The sequence below is a fragment of the Martes martes genome (assembly GCF_963455335.1).
Source record: "Martes martes genome assembly, chromosome: 3".
In the NCBI taxonomy this organism is placed as follows: domain Eukaryota; kingdom Metazoa; phylum Chordata; class Mammalia; order Carnivora; family Mustelidae; genus Martes; species Martes martes.
In genome coordinates, this window is record NC_137890.1 from 146,479,016 (window position 1) to 146,498,536 (window position 19,521).

Below are 19,521 nucleotides of genomic sequence, written 5' to 3' on the forward strand. Positions count from 1 at the left end.
GAGTTTATAGTGTTTTCTCGAGAACTCCGATGTTTTATTTTAGTATTTGAAAACTGCTACTTAAAATTTTTACAAAGAACTTCACTTTTAAAAGAAACTCGTCAGTTTTTTAAAAATTAACATGTGCGAGTAATTATAGAGCTTGTGTTTTCTTCGAAACGGTGGCTGTGTTCATTTTACTCATACATTACAGACTGTCTCAGCTGCTGCCAAGAATGGTACATCATCGAACAAAAACAAAGAAGATGAAGACATAGCTAAAGGTAAATGCTCAAGCATGTATAATTTAGTGTTGCTTAAAACATCCTTGCTAGAGCAATTTATTTAAATAAAAATTATAATCAAACTGGGTATACTTTTAGTATTTTACCTCAAATCTAGTAGGGTCTGAAAAGTAAGGAAAACAATCAATATGATAAAAGATTAATTTAATTCATAATCCCTGTCAGTAATATGTATTTAATGTCCTACCTTTGGAGAGATTTCATTTCACCTTTTCTTTAATGCCAAAGTTATGAGTCAAGCACAGAAATATGTTCACGGCTTGTCCTATATGGAAAGCTACCCATATTATAATGTCACAATCTGTTTGCTATAAAAATAATAGCTGCTGTATATGACAGACTGTGATAATATGGAATGAGCAAAAACTTTATTTTAAAAAATGTCATGATTTTCTGCCCTGTCCTCCCACATTCCAAGAAAGTTAACTATGTGGAATTTAATTGGACAAATAAAATATTAACTTCGTTTAGTCTTATTAAGTATTACATTATTAAACATTTCTTTTTAAACTTTAAAAAATCAGAATTAATTCTGGCTCTCTTGTTTTTTACATTTCAATTTTTCAACTTAGCTATTGAATTATCATTGCAAGAGCAGAAGCAGCAGCATGCAGAAACAAAATCCTTATATCCCTCTGCAGAAATTCAGTTAAATAATAAAGTTGCAAGGAAAGTGAGAGCTTTGTATGATTTTGAAGCCGTTGAGGACAATGAACTCACCTTTAAACATGGTGAAATTATTATTGTTTTGGATGACAGGTAAGTTTTATATCTTTATTTCTGGAATATTTTGAAATTATTAAGTATAATATTCTTTAGAATCCTGGATATTCAGGTCTTTGACTTTGGTGTATCTAAATCATAAAAGAGCCTTTTCATACCTAAATTTTTTTTTCTAAAATAGAAGTTAGACTAGTAATATGTGTTCCTTATTGTTTTATATCTTAGATAAAAGGTATATTAAATAATATTGTTGCTTATCACAGTTATGAAGCATAAATATTCAGTCATCTGAATCCCTTTACATTGGGAGTTGTGTATATCAAAATTACTGGCAAAGAAAACAACCTTTAGGAAGAAATACACCCATATTACCCCTTTTTTTTTTTTTTTAAGAGCGGGAGAGAGAGGAGGGGCAGAGGGAAGAGAGAGTGTGAGAATCCATGCCCAGTTCAAACCCTGATGCCGGGCTTGAGTTCACAACCCAGGGGATCATGACATGAGCTGAAACCAAGAGCTGGATGCTTAACCTGACTGAGCCACCCAGGTGCCCCAGCTATATTATCTGATAAAAGCAACCAAAAGCTATGCTCAGTTCTTCCCCAATTCTTAATGCTACTATACTCTCCCTCACAATTTCTCTATCATTTAAAGTTAGAGTAAAGAATAGATCTATTTTACATCTGAAGCTAATATAATATTGTATGTCAGCTACACTTCAACTTTTAAAAAAAGGATAAATCTGTCTCTATTGGGCCTAATTCTGTTTTTTACTTTGCTTTTAAAAGAAGTTGCTGAAATTTAGCAAGGGTGATACCTAACAGCCTGTTGCTCTGAACAGAGATTGCAGATGCATTTGGTGTCTGTTATAAATAACTTAGTAAGGATATATTAGTCTAGTGCATTTTTAAATGAGTAGATATACAAAATGGTTTTACTTTCCCACAGTAAATAATTATTGAGAATATGTTATATAATAGGCTCTATTTATATAAAAATTGAATGAGGACACAGTTCTGTCTTACAAAATCTAGACTAATGGGAGTTAAAATTTCTATAGATATTTGTATGAAATGCATATTGCGAATGCCATGAAAGAGGTAATGTTGGGGTCCAGAAGAGACCAGCTTTGTACCAGGTACAAGCATCTGGGAAAGAAGGCTTAACCAGAGGGTTCATTTCAGGTGAACGTTGGTTATGACAGGATAGGAAAAATTTTGCAAGAAATCAAGAATAGGAAAAAGAAGGTCTCCTAGGCAGTCAAGAAAGTAATCATTTTTCTTCTTTAAATTTGTTTTTTCTTTTTAAATAATCATTTGGAGTGGAACACATGATCCCCGAATGAAAGTAAATAAATATTAAGGTGCAGAAGTAGTGTGGGCTCTGAACACAGTCTGAAAGGTCAGGCTTCTTAGTGTGTGTGTTTTAGTTGGAATATTTATAAAAGAACTTCAAGTAGAAATTGAATTTGTAAAATAAATAGAGACTAAACTACAATACGAGTAGTTTTTGCTCTAAGATTCAAATTTTGAATGTTGTATTTAGTGAGAAAATATTCTAAAATAAATTGCTGTTTGGGGCACCTGGGTGGTGCAGTTGGTTGAGCGTCTGATTCTTGATTGCAGCTCAGGTTATGATCTCAGGGTCATGAGGTCCAGCCCCAAGTCAGGCTCTGTGCTCCATCGGAGTCTGCTTCAGATTCTCTCTTCCTCCCCCTCTGCCCCTCCCACTCATGTGCATGCTTGTTCTCTCTCACGCATGCACTCTGTCTTTTTGTAATAAATAAGTCTTTAAAAAATAAATTGCTACTTACAGGGTAAAGTACTGAGCAATGACACAGGTACTTTATCACTTATCTTCAGCAGGCCTATACTATCCTGCGCTGTATAACTCAGTTCTCTTTTTCTTTTGTGCCTGTTGTGAGTCTTTCATACAGGCCATATCCCTTGACATCACTGGATGTTCACGTGGCGTTACACTCTTCCTGCAGTCTGTAAGCTTGCAGTGAGGGCAGGGTTATGTTGTTGGGCTGCATGTGTCTTTTCACACGTGTTGAAGCACAAAGTCATTGAACAACTTAGACTCCTATAAAACTATTTTCAGTTGAGACTTAATACTGCAAAAGAGAACCTTTTTCTTTATAACTTCTAAGAGAATTCAACATGAATATACTAGAATATGTAGGTTGATTGCTGTCATTTTAATGATAGAATACCCCAATCTTGAAGTTCCTATAGACATGTTTATTAACACCTATAGGTTAAATGTTGTTATTCTGGGTGATGGACTATCACTGGCAAGATTTTTAAGCACAAATGCAAACTGGGGTCCTAACATTAAATGGTAGTCTTCGGTTAAAAGGAGGTTCATCTAGATGATCCTATTCATTGTTTTCGTATTGCTGTGGAAATGAAAGCACAAATTAAAATTTTCATATATAGAACTTAAAGTCCCTTGAAGATACATCATTCTTGGACTTCAGCTTAAGAAACAGAGCTAATAGAAGAGGGACACATCTCTTATTTACAGAAGCTACCAAAAAGGGGTGCCTGGGTGGCTCGGTGGGTTGGGGCCTCTGCCTTCGGCTCGGGTCATGGTCCTGGAGTTCTGAGATCGAGCCCCACATTGGGCTCTCTGCTTGGCGGGGAGCCTGCTTCCTCCTCTTTCTCTGCCTGCCTCTCTGCCTAGCTGTGGTATCTCTCTGTCAAATAAACAAATAAAATCTTTAAAAAAAAAAAAACAAAAAAAAATCTTTTCACTTTCTACATTTTTAGCTTTATCTCACCACTTCTTGTTTGTTCTTTATGTGCTCTTCCAAATAATCAAGTAGGATTGGTTGCCTAAATTAAAAAATAGGTATTTTAAGGAAATGATCCCCCAACAAGATTACCAAGATTTCCACATTTACTATTTGTATGTTTGTGGTTTTTTCACATGATTATCATATCCATAAAAAAGGCATCAGTTATCTTTGGCCATTGTCTTATAAAAGTCAGCAAAGGGGCACCTGGGTGACTCAGTCGGTCATGATTTCGGCTCAGGTCATGATCTCATGGGTCGTGGTATTGAGTACCATGTCAGGTTCCACACTTAGTGGGGAGTCTACCTGGGATTCTCCCTCTCTCTCTCTCTTAGATAAATAAATCTTAAAAAACAAAAGTCAGCAAGTAAGTTGTTTTATTTGAGAAGTTAATGGCCTAAAGGGGAGACTCAGGTTTTCATTTATTTTGAGACCCGAAATGAGCCAGGATAACTTTGTTTCTTTTTAGTGTGCAAAGTTTTCTGTTTATATTTTTATTTTCTTGTTTATTTATGATGGCAACAGGGCAGATGTCATTTATATTTCCAAAGCCCTAATTTCCTTTTCTTCCTGGCAAATGCCTGTTTAATCCAAAACCCATGTAGATTTCACATCTTCTGAGAAGCCTTTACTCTCTGTTATTAGTTTCCAGTAGTCAGGAGTTCTTTCTCTGTGCTGCTATAGCTCCCTGACTATAATAGCATTGTTCATACTGTACTGTAATCACATCTCTACGTATGTCTCTCCTGCTACATGATTCTGAAGAGGGTCGGCACTTCCTTGGGTGGGACGAAGGGGGAAGGAGAAAACAAATCCCAGAAGGTAAAGCAAAGTAACATGTTCTTAGTAACAGGAGGGTTGAAAAATACTGCACTAGATTTTCATTCTTGAAGGCAGAAACTCTCTCCATTAGCTTTGTAACTTTAGTACTTAACCTGATGTTACTTGTCCCTCTTTGGTAGGTTTTCATAAGTGTTTGGTGTATAATCAATTAATTGATAGTAAAGTTTCTGTCTTTATCGCTTTTCACTCAGTTGTGATTTTTTTTCTTAATATAAAAAGCTCTAAGTATAAATGCTGCATATAATTATCAAACAATTTATGTAAAACTATAGTGCTGAATTACTTGATTTAGAAGTTTAAAATTGAACAATATTTTGTGACATTAATGTTCCAAAGAATGAACAGATCGTCAGTGGAGGGAATGTAGAGCTGAATTAGGGCTAGGAAGGAGTCGTCATGCTTTAACACGGCATTTGGTTGTTTTGCCTACTTTTATGCTTCATTAGGGAGTTCGTAGTAGTGGTTGGGAGGGAAATGATCTTACATTAGTAGGACCACTAGAGAAGGCTACACATAAAATTGTTGATAGGTTAAAATAAAATCCACATGTCCATTTGACAGGTTTGGCTTTTCTGGTTTTATATAAAAATTTCTCTGAGTTCAACTGTCGTTTTTAAAATGGGATGCTTAATTTAAAAAGCATGTAAGAGAATTCCTCATTTTATATAGACATCAGCAGACATGATAGATATGTATTAGACATCTATATATTAGAATTGTCAGTACATCAATTATTTTCTGGTTTTAAGAATTTGGGTGATATATAGCTCACATCTTTGTGGTACTTTTTAAATGAAATGGTATTTCAGAGTCCTAGGAGTTAATTCATCCTCAAGTTTCATTTTTAGGAATGTCTGCTCAGTAAGTCAAATTTTTGGAGAGGAATAGACAAAATTATCATTTCTACATTCTATGATTGTCCATATAGAAAGTTCAAGGGAATCAGTGGATAAATTATTAAAATTGGTAAGAGTTCATCAGGGTTGTTGGATATAAGCTCAACATAACAAAAATCAGCGGGTACTTTAATCGCAGCTATTTAGAAAATATAATAGAAAAAAATTGCCATTCTCAATAGTAATAAAAATTATAAATGATCTAGGGCTAAATCTAATAAAGAAATGGGAGGACTTTATGGAGAAAGTTAAAAAATTCCTTGAAAGATATGAAGAAATACAACTTCTTTTCTTTTAAGATTTATTTTTTTGAGAGAGAGAGAGAGAGCACGAGTTGGAGAGGCGGAGGGAAAGAGAGAGAAAATCCCAAGCAGAGTCTGTACTAAGTGCAGAGCCCATTTTGAGGCTTGATCCTGGGACCCTGAGATCACGACCTGAGCTGAAACCGAGTCAGAGGCTCAACCGACTGTGCCACCTAGGCGCCCCATGACACATTAAATATAAATGGAGAGAGACACATATTCAGGGTAAAGAGAACTTTAATGTTGTAAAGATTTCATTTTCCCCATATTAAGGCATAAATTCAGTGCATTTCTGATTAAATACCAATAGGACTTTTTTTCAGAGACCTTGAACACGTTTTAATTTTAACATTAATATGGAAATATGGAAGTAGGGTACTTTCCCTGCCAAGTATCAAGGCATATTAATAAGCTGTAGTAAATAAATATATAGATAGTTCAACAGAATGAAATCCAGATCCATCTGCTCATGAACAGATAGCAGCCTGCTGTTTGAAAGATAGGATATCATAAATCAGTAGAAAAAACGATGTACTATGCAATAAATTTTGGGGATGAATGGCTGGGATGAATGGCTCTTTATACAGTACAAATAAAACTTTGACTCAGTTTCACATAGTACATATAGTTTCATTCCAAATGGATTAAAGAGTGGGGTGGGGTGCCTGGATTAAGCTTCCCAGCTCTTGGATTCTGTTCAGGTCACAATCTCAGGATTGTGAGATTGAGCTCTGTCCATGCTCAGCTCAGAGTCTGCTTGAGATCTCTCTCCCTCTTCCTCTGCCCCTCCCTGCACTTACACACACTCTCTAAAATAAATTAATCTTTTTTTTTTTAAGATTTTATTTATTTCACAGAGAGGGAGAGAGAATACAACCAGGTAGAGCAGCAGGCAGAGGGAGAGGGAGAAGCAGGCTCCCCATGGAGCAGGGAGCCAATGTGGGGCTCAGTTCCAGGACTCTGGGATCATGACCTGAGCTGAAGGCAGCCGCTTAACCAACCAAGCCACCAAGGCATGCGTAAAATAAGTGAATCTTTAAGAAAAAAAAAAAAGATTTAAACATGGGGAAGAGATAAGAAAGAAAACCAAAGCTATTAAGTGTATTGGAAAACAGATTTGGGAGTTTAGGGATAGAGAAAGATTTCTTTTAAGAAAGCTATATAAACCATAAAAGATTGCTAAATTTGATTACATGGAACAAAAAACACCATGCAGTAAAAGAAACTATAAACATATGTTAAAAGACAAGTGACAGTTTGAGAGAAGGTATTTGCATAATTCAGACAAACAGTTGCTATCCAGAATATATAAAGAACTCCTACAGATCCATGAAAAGAAATAGCCCTGTGGAAAAGAAAGGTGGACAGAAAAAATGAACGAACAGTTTATAGAAGAGGCAGTCTGAATGGCCAACAAAACGTGTCGATGCCCCGGAAGTACAAATGAGCATAGCCTTGAGAGATGATTTCTCTCCTGTCTGATACCAAGTGTGGCTTGGACAGTTAACAAGCGTGAGGGAAAATGACATTCTCACATGCTGCTGAGGGAAGGAGGATGGTGTATGGCCGTAACCACTTAGGAGACTATTTGGCACTATTTGGTAAAATGGAAAATATTTTTATCCTGAGGCCCAGCAGGTCCACATCTGTGGGTAAGCCTAAAAAATTGTTGCTTGTGTGCCCCAGAATCTAGAATGATCATTACACCAGTCTTTATAAGGTGAAAGAATTTAAGTGCCCATCTGTATAGGGATGGATAAATCAAATATGCTGTATTCGGATGAGGGATCTTTAAAAGGGATAAACAAGATATGAAAGTATTAACATATAAAATGTAAAAATCTATAATGCTTAATGTATCTATAGACTTTTCTGTAGGTATATGTAAACAAATAAAAAACACACTTGCAGGAAGACTACATACCAGCTTTATGGTAACGGTTTGGTAGGCTGGATATGGGGTTGGGATTTGGGGTTGTTGATAAAGGGGACTTGATTATGACCTGTAATGTACTTAAAATGTAGAGGAACAAGTGACATTTTTGTACTGTGTTTTCAGTGATGCCAATTGGTGGAAAGGAGAAAATCACAGAGGAATAGGACTCTTCCCATCTAATTTTGTAACAACTAATTTAAACATAGAGTCCGAGGCAGGTAAGTTCAATTTCAGGGAAGGTTAAATCTATTAAAGTTTTTTACACTTGAGTTTAATCATTCAGTTTATCTTTGTTGTTTTTTAAGTTATTTCTATGCCCATCTTGGGGCTCGAACTCACAACCCTGAGATCAAGCGTCATATGCTCTACCAACTGAGCCAACCAGGTGCCCTGGTTCAATTTTGAATATAAAGTAGATTGACATTTAACTTTGTTTTAAATTATTTATAGAGAATACAGTTTAATTTCTTACAAATTAAAGGGTTAACTTATTCCAAGTCAATTCCATTATTTTTTATAAACTCTGAGAATTAATGTACATGGTTACATATAAGGCATAAAATAATCTGTGATGACCATGCAGATACTTAATTCAACCTGATTATGGTTTAAGAGGTAGTTTGTGTCTTCAGTATAAAGAATACTGGTTTTATTCATCCTGAACCACAGTATCAAAGGGAGTAGGTGGCAGGGTGGGGGCTGGTTGACAAGTGCCAAGTGTGATTACAAGGGTTAGGAGTACTCCTAAATTTTAAATTTTTCTTCACCTTGATTTGATTCTAGGGAACTTGAAGTAATAAAGCAGGGTAATTAAGACAGTGGATTCCTGCTTCAGATCTTCTGCTGTCAACCAGGCAGAGAAAGCTTCCATTTGTTATGCAGGCAGGAAGATGGGGGTTGCTGAGTGTAAAGAACAGCTAATAGTATTACTAACAGAGCTCATGATCAGAAACAATGCAGTTCAGTGGTGTTTGAGTACTCATTTATCAGGTATTATGCAAAGTCAGTGGCTTGCACTATTTCATTTAATCCTCATAACTCTGTGAGATAGGTACTTTTGTTACCCATTTACAGATAAGGAAACTGAAGCTGGGGGTTTATATGACTAGTAGGTGATAGAGCCATGATTCTGAAGTCAGCCAGTCTGCTCTTAGACGTACTTATACTGACTCACTGCAGGACATGTCGGCACTAGATTGTATTATTAGTGTTAAAGAAAGAACTTAAATTATGAAGGCTGTATGCATTACGTGTAACATCATCTTTGTATGAGTGGAGCGATGGCATTCTGTTAAAGTAAACTTGAGAGATTTGAAGACTCATGTAAAGACTAAGTACTTTGCCAGTATTTATATTTTTTATTCCTCTAGTCTGACTCTCTTAAGTAGTTGTGAAAATAAAAGACGCTGTTTTTAATAACTTCAGAAGACCATCCTCGGGGGATTCTATATAGAAACTTCCCCTTGGCATAGGCTAGAGCACCTGAGATGTAGTTTTTAAAAATAAAAACTAATCTAGGTTTTCAGTGTATCCTCATGTTATGTTGAGGTCTGCTCCTTAGGCTCTGTTTTAAAGTTAGCCAAATATTTGAAGTAAGTGGCTAATTGTTGGGACTTAAAAATTCTTTGGTTATAGAGATTTTTTTTTCCCTGAGGGGTGTGCATTTTATTGGGAACCTTAAGTACTCTTCAGCCAGAACACAATGTCTTCATTCAAAGCTCTCACATGTCCTACATGAGATTTTTGGGTGAGAGGCAAGGTAGACTTTTATTGTAATTTTATTTTTATCAAAATTTACTTTATTAAAATATAGTTCATTACAGCAACACTCCAGTGAACATTTAAGTAGTGTTCTGGATGTATACATTTATAAATTATCTTTCAACCTTCTCACTATGAAAGGGGGGGTGTTTATTTTCTTTGGCTTTAAAACTTTATCAAAGTTAAGTTGAAACTGAGTATTTCTTTGTTCATTTGGGAAATACATTTTTATAGCAAGGAAGGCATAGAAGGAGCTCATATAGTTAACTCTGAATTTAGCTGTTCAGATTATGCTCCACTGTCTTGTGTATTCATCCTAGTGATAACCCTCAGTTTTTCAGAAAATGCCTATAATGGCAGTTCCCGTTAATTTTGCTCGCTTGTTCCACTAGAAGGTAAGTTCCATCAGGGCAGAGATTCTTGTCTGTTATACTCAACTGATGTAATTCCAATGCCTGGCTCATAGTAAGGGCTAATAAATGTTTGTGGTATGAGTGAATGAACATATGTAATAATGTATATTAATTATGAGATGTGATGACTAAAGGGTTTCCTTTTTTTTCTTATGGATAATCACAGGCTACTTACATATTAGTGACTAAAATACCAAAGTACATGCTGAGGAACTTAAAGTTTACTTTGTTTCCATAGCAGCTGTGGACAAATTGAATGTAATTGATGATGAGGAGGAGGAAATTAAGAAATCAGAGCCTGAGCCTGTATATATAGATGAGGTAGAGTTTTTCTTTTGTTTAATAGTTAAACTATCATACTTTTTAAAAACCTTTTATCCTTGAGAATGCTTGGTAAGAGTAATTTTTATGTTCATTGAAATGAAAGCTTTTGAGTTTCTAAATGTGCATTTACTTTTTTTAGGATAAGATGGATAGAGCCCTGCAGGTACTCCAGAGTATAGATCCAACAGATTCAAAACCAGACTCCCAAGACCTCTTGGATTTAGAAGGTACTTAGTGAGCCTTAGGGATTAATTTAATGTCTTTTAGTATTTTAGCAATTTATAATGTCTTAAATGTCTTCTGCCTTGTATTTGCTTCTAGAAATTAAGAGATCTCTGGTGGGAAGCAGACTAGTGTAATAAAATAGTAAACATATAACTTGGAAGATGTTGTTACAAATCTGCCTAACGTGTTCAGGAAGGAAGCCTTTATTTTTCTCTAAGCCCGCTAGTGATACTGGCTGAAGAGAGTTGAAATTCAGAAAAGGACAGAATTAAGAATACACAATATTAAATTAATTGAGTCAAGGTTTTAGAAATTCTTACTTATAATTCTCTTGATTTTAAAGGGCGAAATTATACGTGATTGGTGTTAACTTTGTAATGTAGTCATTTGATGCCTGCTGAAGAAATGTTTTTTTCATGCCTTTTTTTTTAAATCCTTTGGGAGAAAAATATCTGATAAATGGATAAATCTTAAATCTTTTTATAGAATAAACTCTGGTTATGAATATAGGATACTACGCTATCCATTTTATCTGTGTTTACATTTGGAAATAACAGAGAATGTTTAATTTTAAAATGGCTTAAGCACTTGAGAAATGTTCATTTGTAATCTGTACACAATTATATATTTGATACACTGTGACTCAAGTTCATTTACTTGGCTAACAGTTTTCTAGGTTTTGAGGTAGATCCAAATTTCACAGTTGTAAACTTAGTACTTCAGAGAACATGGGTAAAATCAAATGATTTTGATTTTGAGAACATGGTCAAAATCAAATGATTTTGATTTTGCCTTTGGTCAGATATATTAACATTGGTGCTGAGTATTATTAAAATTAAGTCTTTTATAGTCCTTCTTCTAGCATAAACTTCATTTTTGTGTATTATGCATGGTGTTGTATATTGGTGTGTTCCGTTGTTAAAAATTGTTGAAATTGATTTAAACTGGTTTAAGTTTCAAGGTTCAAAATTATTTTTGTGTTTACAGATATCTGCCAACAGATGGGTCCAATGATAGATGAAAAACTTGAGGAGATTGATAGGTGAGATTTTTTTTGTGCAGGGAATAACATGTATGGTTTTCTTCCTTCCTTTCTTTCCTTCTTTTTTTTAAATTTTTTTGCTCTAAAATATATACTTTATTATTTTTTTCAAAAACCATACTTTTTAAAGATTCCTACAAGATGAAGTTAAGACAGATTACATTTTTTCTGTATAAGCATTGGTTTAGGAAATGTGTATAGAAACTGGTGACTTTGCATGGCTCTAAACAAGAAACATCATAATTCAGGGGCGCCTGGGTGGCTCAGTGGGCTGAGGCTCTGCCTTCGGCTCGGGTCATGATCTCAGGGTCCTGGGATCGAGTCCCACATCGGGCTCTCTGCTCAGGTAGGAGCCTGCTTCCCCCTCGCTCTCTCTCTGCCTGCCTCTCTGCCTACTTGTGATCTCTGTCTGTCAAATGAATAAATAAATAATAAATTAAAAAAAAACATCATAATTCAGTCAGTAAACAACCTTCTCATTCACAAATCTATGAATTATTAAAATGCAGAGAATAGTAAAGTTCCATGTCACACTATTACTGAAAAAAAAAAAAAAAAACTCAGGTTTCATTTCTAATATACTTTGGAATTTTGTTAGTATTGCCTGTCTTCCTTCCTTCCTTCCTTCCTTCCTTTCTTTCTTTCTTTCCTCCTAAGTTTTTATTTATTTGTTTGAGAGCGAGCGCGCACATGATCTGGAGGGAGAGGAAGGGAGAATCTGAGGCACACTCTATACTGAGCACAGAGCCTGACATGGGGCTTGATCTTGCAACAGCAAGATCATGACCTGAGTTGAAACCAAGAGTCAGATGCTTAAGCCGCTCAGGCACCCCAACAAGAATAGTTTTCTTATGGATTACTTGTTTTTTGGCAAAACTTTAAGGAGTTTTGTGGAACTGTTCAATCTGTTGAAATTGTCTCTCAGTTTCCAAAACTCTTACAAACAGATAGCAAGCTGGTACTTTTTATTTTGGTAGCATTTTTTTCCCCTGTGGCAGTATGGTATTGCCATGGGCAATACCATAGAATGATGGGCTCATGCTCTTATGGTACCAGTCTTCATTTTCTTACTTGGGCTGGAACTGAGGGATAATGAGTACTGAGGATTAAGCTGAATAGAGCACAGAATGAAGACTGGGTCTTGTTATGTGATGAGAAGTAGTATTTGTAAAACTTTCAAATGAAATTTCCCTTGTGTTTGTGAAGCTAAATCCAAACACATACCTCTCCTTATTTTCTTCTTATATTTCTGTATTTCTCTTGCCCTTTTAATTTCCTTATCCCATATAGTCTTACTCTTCCTTAGAAAAAGCAGCAGCACTGAAGGATAGACTCAGCATTTTGAACTTTTCATTTATTTTTGTCTTTTCTGGTTCTTCAGCTTTCTGTTTGAAGCCATAGTGAATGGAAGACAAGGATAAGGCTTTAGTGTTCCATCATCATCCCTTTCTAGATTCTGTTTGTTGAACTACGGTATCAGACGTAACAAGAAGATGGAGCACCTGGGCGGCTCAGTCGGTTAAGCGTTTGCGTTGGGCTTAGATTATGATCCTGGGGTCCAGGGATCAAGTTCTTCGTCAGGCTCCCTGCTCAGTGGGGAGCCTGCTTCTCCCTCTCCTGCTTCTGCTCCCCCTGCTTGTTCTCTCTCTCTCTTGCACTCTGTCAAATAAAAGAAAATCTTAAAAAACAAAACAAAACCCTGCACAAGAAGAACAGGAATTACTTTACTTATCTGCCTTTATCAGAGAAGGGTAGTAACCTCAAGATTTTTTTCTAGTCACTGAAGATTATAACCTTTTTCCATAAGATGTTTTTTATAAATCCTTTATATTTTCTACATAAAAACAAATCCCTGTCAAAAATTAATGAAATAGGGTGGCTGGGTGGCTTAGTTGTTAAGCATCTGCCTTCAGCTCAGGTCATGATCTTAGGGTCCTGAGATCAAGCCCTTCATCAGGCTCCCTGCTCTCAGGAAGCCTGGTTCTCCCTCTCCCACTTACCCTGCTGGTGTTCCTGCTGTCACTGTCTCTCTCTGTCAAAAAAATAAATAAAATATTTGGGTGGGGGGAAGAATGTCAAGATGTTTAAAAAAAAAATTAATGAAATGATGGTGGTAGTTTCATTTTTTTTTCTTTTTTTGGAGAAAGCATTAAATATCTACGTATCTATCTACTGTGATTTCAGTGCAAGGATATTAATGGTCAGTGAGTATTCAAACTGGAAATGATTAGAAAGAAAAATGTCAGTATTACCTTAGGGCTAGGAGTACAATCACTATAAACCTTCCTGTATCTTAAAAATAGTCCATATACTTTAACCCAGCAAATTCAGGCCCATACTAAATATATAAGGATATATGCAAAGATTTACCTCTTAGAAGATTCTTCACAGTATTATTTATAACAAAATTGGATTTATAACAGCAAAGTTGGAAGTAACTAAAATGTCTTTCAGTGTAAGATTGATTTCTAAAATAAAATTACACATCTGTACATTGTACAATAAAAAGCATTGTCTTTAATAAATGTCTGTTGACATGGAAGGGGCGCCTGGGTGGCTCAGTGTTAAGCATTTGCCTTTCTCTCAGGTCATGATCCCAGGGTCCTGGGGATCTAGCCCCTCAGACTCCCTGCTCAGCAGGAGGCCTGCTTTTCCCTCTTCCCCTCCCCCTGCTTGTATTTTCTCTATCACTGTGTTCTCTCTCTCTGTCAAAATAAATAAAATCTAGGGGCGCCTGGGTGGCTCAGTGGGTTGAGCCTCTGCCTTTGGCTCGGGTCATGGTCTCAGGGTCCTGGGATCGAGCCCCGCATCGGGCTCTCTGCTCAGCAGGGAGCCTGCTTCCTCCTCTCTCTCTGCCTGCCTCTCTGCCTACTTGTGCTCTCTCTCGCTCTCTGTCAAATAAATAAATTTAAAAAAATAAAAATAAAAATAAATAAATAAATAAAATCTTTCAAAAAATAATAATAAAAATAGGGTCACCTGGCTGGCTCCGTGGGTTAAAGCCTCTGCCTTTGACTAGGGTCATGATCCCAGGGTCCTGGGATCAAGCCCCAAATCGGGCTCTCTGCTCGGCAGGGAGCCTGTTTCCTCCTCTCTCTCTCTGCCTGCCTCTTTGCCTGCTTGTGATCTCTGTCTGCCAAATAAATAAATAAAATCTTTTTTAAAAAATTAAAAAATAATTTAATAATAAAAGTAAGTATTGACATGGGAAAATATCATACTATGTAACGCAAAAGCAGAGGATATTGGCAGTATAATCTTATTTTTGTTGATAAAAAGAGTATCTTAAACACACAGTCCAGGTCATTTATTTGGTAGTCCTGTATCTGGTCATCCGCCTCTGTTGCTTGTCTTTTGATCCTCTCTGTGCATATATAAAAAGCTACATTTAATATACAGGCCATGGGTGCCCCATGAAGTGGCCCTCTAACTTGTATGAACTTGTCAGTTGCAGTGGAAGTTCTTTATTACTCCCCAGGGGACCAAACAAAATTGTACCAAGTCAGAAGGATTTGCACTGGGGTTCCTTGGGCAAATTTGAAAAATGCCATTATCTGGATTGCTTATACAACAGAGTATCTGATTTCACTCACTTTCTCAAAAGAACCCATCAACAAGAGCCATAGGGACTAGTTTATATATACGTTGTTTTTATTTGCATTTTCAAGGATAATTATTAGATTTTTTTCATCTGATTCTCTATATAAGCAAATGAAAATCATGTGATTTTGTTCGTGAGTGTGTTTTTATTTCAGTCATATCATGCTTCAAAGCAGGCTGCTGACTTGCCTTGAGTACTTCTTCTACTTAGATTTTAATTAAGACTTGGGTTCTTCCAAAATTGAGAAATTATTTTGCTTAGTAATTGAGTTTTAACAGAAGCCTGTAACATGTGAAACAGAATTGTCCTAGCACCAAAATTACGAATTGACTGAATTTTTATGAGGTATGGAACGGACTTTTCCTAATATTATGAAGTCCTATCAGCCTAGTTATTATAAGAATTAAGGAATTCCTCCTCCCATTTTCCCATGGTGAATATTCTTTCATTGTATATAAAGAACCTTTTTAAAATATGAATAGAAAATGTGCTAAATTTAAAAGTAATTTATGTTCCTAAATACATGCTTAAAGGCATTGAAGAATATTGAAGTGCTTTTCTTCTCTATCAGGAAGCATTCAGAGTTGTCTGAATTGAATGTAAAAGTCTTGGAAGCCCTGGAACTATATAACAAGTTGGTGAATGAAGCACCGGTATATCCAGTCTATTCAAAGCTCCATCCTCCAGCACATTACCCCCCTTCATCAGCCGGGGTTCCAATGCAGGTGAGCATATTTTTTAGAATATTTTTCAAAATTAGACAAAAGTTTTAAATTTAAAGAAAATGTTTTAAAGTTTAGTATTAAAATTTCTGTGGTCCATGAATAAAATCATAAAATTCATCTTCGATGGCCCAAAAAGTATGGGCTAAACAATTAGTGTTCACCAGGACAAATGAGATACAGGTATTTTATAACTAATTTTAGTTCATTTTTAACATGAACAAAGAGACCATTAAATAGATGATGGGAGTCCTGGTTCTTCATTTGCTTTTGTAAATGTAAAGCAAAAATCCCTTAAGTAAAAAGTTCAAGTCCTCTGATTTAGGATAGTGCCTGACCTACCAAAAGTTCCCTAGCTGAGGCACCAATGCTGTTCCTGTTTCTCAAAAAGCAAGAGGTAACATTTCTCTAAAAAATTTCTCTCGGGTGCTCGCTTCGGCAGCACATATACTTTAAAAAAAAAAAAAAATTTCTCTCGGGGCACCTGGGTGGCTCAGTGGGTTGAAGCCTCTGCCTTCGGCTCGGGTCATGATCTCAGGGTCTTGGGATCGAGCCCCGCATTGGGCTCTCTGCTCAGCGGGGAGCCTGCTTCCTCCTCTCTGTCCGCCTGCCTCTCTGCCTACTTGTGGTCTCTTGTCTGTCAAATAAATAAATAAAATCTTAAAAAAAAAATAAAAAATAAAAAATTTCTCTCAAGATTTCTTTGACTTACATGATGAGTAAAAGGCTTATTAGTGAACTTCTTTTGTCCTCTGGTCATGCTGTATATTTTTTCTTTGATGCACAACTTAAATGTTAAAAGGTCACGCTCAGCAAGGACATGATGCAGGCCTCTCGGTGCAGGGTCCGGAAGCCATTAATAAACAGCCTCTTCTCCCAGGACTATACACCTTGTCTGTGCTTCCTGCTGAATGAATACTTATATTTATCACTAGCAAGTATTCTGAAACCTTTTTTAAATTTCAGCCAGTTAGCAATTGAATTCAGAATGGATTTGGACGAACAAAATTCATGTTAATTTATGAGAACTGATATGTAAAGGAGCATGTGAAGGAGACACCAAGGAGAAAAGATAGAATGTGGGTGCATAAACTAGATGACTTGACATGCCATAATTGTTAAGTAAAAATGAAGAGTTTCTATGGTAACTGTCACATCAGACAAGATGCATTTATCAAATATGCTATGTCCCGAACTTTTGAAAGTGGAGAAAAGAATCATTGCATATGAGGGTAGAAAGGATTTCTGGGAGCAAAAAATAGCTGGAGTTTATTCAGTATTGCTTCTGTTTTCAGTGAGTTTTATTTGCTGCTATTGTGAAAGTAGAACAAAATAGAAGTGTCTCCATCACTGTATGATAGAATATGTTATATTTGCTTCTTTGTGTGTGTATGAAGGGTTATTTATCATTCCTGTGTCAGGTTTTTATGTTTAGTTGCATACTGTTTATAATCTGTTTTGGTAAGCATAACTCAGGTTTCTAAAAAGTTAGCTTTCTGTCTGTTTGATTCTTCACATACCTTCTGTCTATACTGTTCATTTATAATAGCACTTAAAATATTCAAAGGTCCTATTCTAATTAGAAAAAAATTTCTTACTGAAAATGTTGGAATAACACACCATAAGTTAAACCTGTGAAGTCTACTCAGGAACCCTGCACTGCAGAAAAGGTCATTTCCCAGGCTCAGCCTGTTGTCAGTCGGTTGGTATGTTTTGGCCAAGGAGGTGATATGATTGCAGCTACATTAAAGTCGATTTAGCACTTCCAGCATGCTAAATTTTCATGTCCATGGTCTTTTTTTCTTTTCTTTTAAGATTTTATTTATTTATTTGCCAGAGAGAGAGAGAGAACACAAGCAGGGGGAGTGGCAGAGGGAGAGGGAGAAGCAGGCTTCCCACTGAGCAGGGAGCCCAACATGGGACTCCATCCTAGGACCCTGGGATCATGACCTGAGCTGAGGGCAGACGCTTTAACTGACTGAGCCACCCCGGTGCCCTTCCATGGTCTTTGCTTTGCACATAGCTTTGTTTAAAACTGGAGTGATGATAGTTACTATATGATACTTAATTATTAAGTATATGCACTGTTATACTGGTAGGCAGATGGAGATATTACCATAAGCATTAGGTAGGGCACGTAAAATATCCAAAGAAATTTAGACCATTTTGCTGTTGAGGATACATCTCATTTACCTAAATATCTTCTTTACTTTTTTCCTATTTGTTGTGAAGGCAGAAAATAAAGGAGACATTGCCAGAGAGGGTCTGCGCCCTGCCCTGACACCATTTATTCTTACTCTCCCAAGTTTCATTCTTAGGAGTTGAATAAGTCATCCTGGGATAGGGGTGAAGAAGGTCATTGGGTTGGTGACTTTAAGTGATGATGGGCTGTCCTTCAAGGGAGTATGTAGTTTCCTGGGGGCTCTGCAGCAAGACATGTTCTTGAGTAATAGGCAGCCTGGATGGATTCCAGCCTGCTGCTTAAAAATATGTCATCTGCAAAGTAAAAGAACAATCAAGTAAATCATAAATTTCCATAGGTTTGGCACTGTTATTTGGAAGTTCTCCACTTTTTGTACTAGGGTGGATAGGTTGGTAGAACCAGATTGTGCTCTAAAGAACTATAACGTTTTATTTCATTTTTAAGTCTTTTAAAGTATTGAATATATTGTTAGATAGATGTTTGGGAAATCAGTGAATCAACCTTTTCTCTTTGTTTAATAGACATACCCAGTCCAGTCACATGGTGGAAACTATATGGGTCAAGGCATTCACCAAGTCACTGTTCCCCAAAGCTATAGCATAGGACCAGATCAGATTGGTCCACTGAGATCTCTGCCTCCAAATGTCAATTCCTCGGTGACAACACAGCCTGCACAGACTCCATATTTAAGGTAAGTTTTTGGGACCTGTGTTAATTTTGTAATTGTATATGTTAAATTTTCACAGAATTTCATAATGAGAATAAAGTGACTTTTCTTTTTATAATAATAATCATTGAGATAAAGTTGTAGAACTTCTCATTCCTAATGCCATGAAGTCAGAATGCTTTTAGCTTTACTACCCCTACTAAAATGGTTGCCCAGACTTGGCTTATAGTCTGGGTCTCTGGGACAAACTAAAGCTAACTGTCCCTTACAAGGACAAGCCCATGATATATACTTAGCACTCTTGCTATAATCAGCCTAGCAGAGTAGTCCCAGGCATATTTATCTGCATGCACTCCTGAATATCAGAAAACTTTATTTTGACTCCCAAGTGCCTTTGTGCTGTGGAATTTGTGGTCTAATTTTTTTTTTTTGAGCGCGAGAGAGCATTGGAGGGGAGGGACAGAGGGAGAAACAGAATCTCAAGCACACTCCATGCTGGGCTTGTGGGCTTGGAGCCAAACGTGGGGTTCCATCTCATGACCCTGATCCTGAGATCATGACCTGAGCCTAAATCAAGAGTCTGATGCTTAACTGACAGAGCTACCCAGGCACTCCTGTGACCCAGTTGTTTATACTAACACTTCTGTTCTGAAAATGATGTTTAAATATTGCTTTTTATTAACTGATTAGCACTATGAAATGTTCCTTTAATGTAGTCATGACAGATGATATTTAAGGTCTTTTTCCACTCAAATTCCATGAATATAAATTTTAGGTAGTAT

The 19,521-nt window shown here is 36.4% G+C and overlaps 1 protein-coding gene across 2 annotated transcripts in view; it reads left to right on the plus strand.

Annotated features, from left to right (window-relative positions):
* Positions 1-19,521, plus strand: part of STAM2 (signal transducing adaptor molecule 2) — a 54,366-nt gene that overhangs the window by 31,023 nt on the left and 3,822 nt on the right. The window contains exons 6-13 of one of the 2 annotated variants that reach the window (XM_080798890.1): positions 194-263; positions 857-1,043; positions 7,905-7,999; positions 10,194-10,276; positions 10,419-10,506; positions 11,492-11,546; positions 15,719-15,872; positions 18,594-18,763. In XM_080798890.1, coding sequence (XP_080655016.1) covers positions 194-263; positions 857-1,043; positions 7,905-7,999; positions 10,194-10,276; positions 10,419-10,506; positions 11,492-11,546; positions 15,719-15,872; positions 18,594-18,763 — 902 coding nt within the window. The remainder of the gene's footprint in view (positions 1-193; positions 264-856; positions 1,044-7,904; positions 8,000-10,193; positions 10,277-10,418; positions 10,507-11,491; positions 11,547-15,718; positions 15,873-18,593; positions 18,764-19,521) is intronic. The other variant, XM_080798891.1, reaches the window with a different exon arrangement.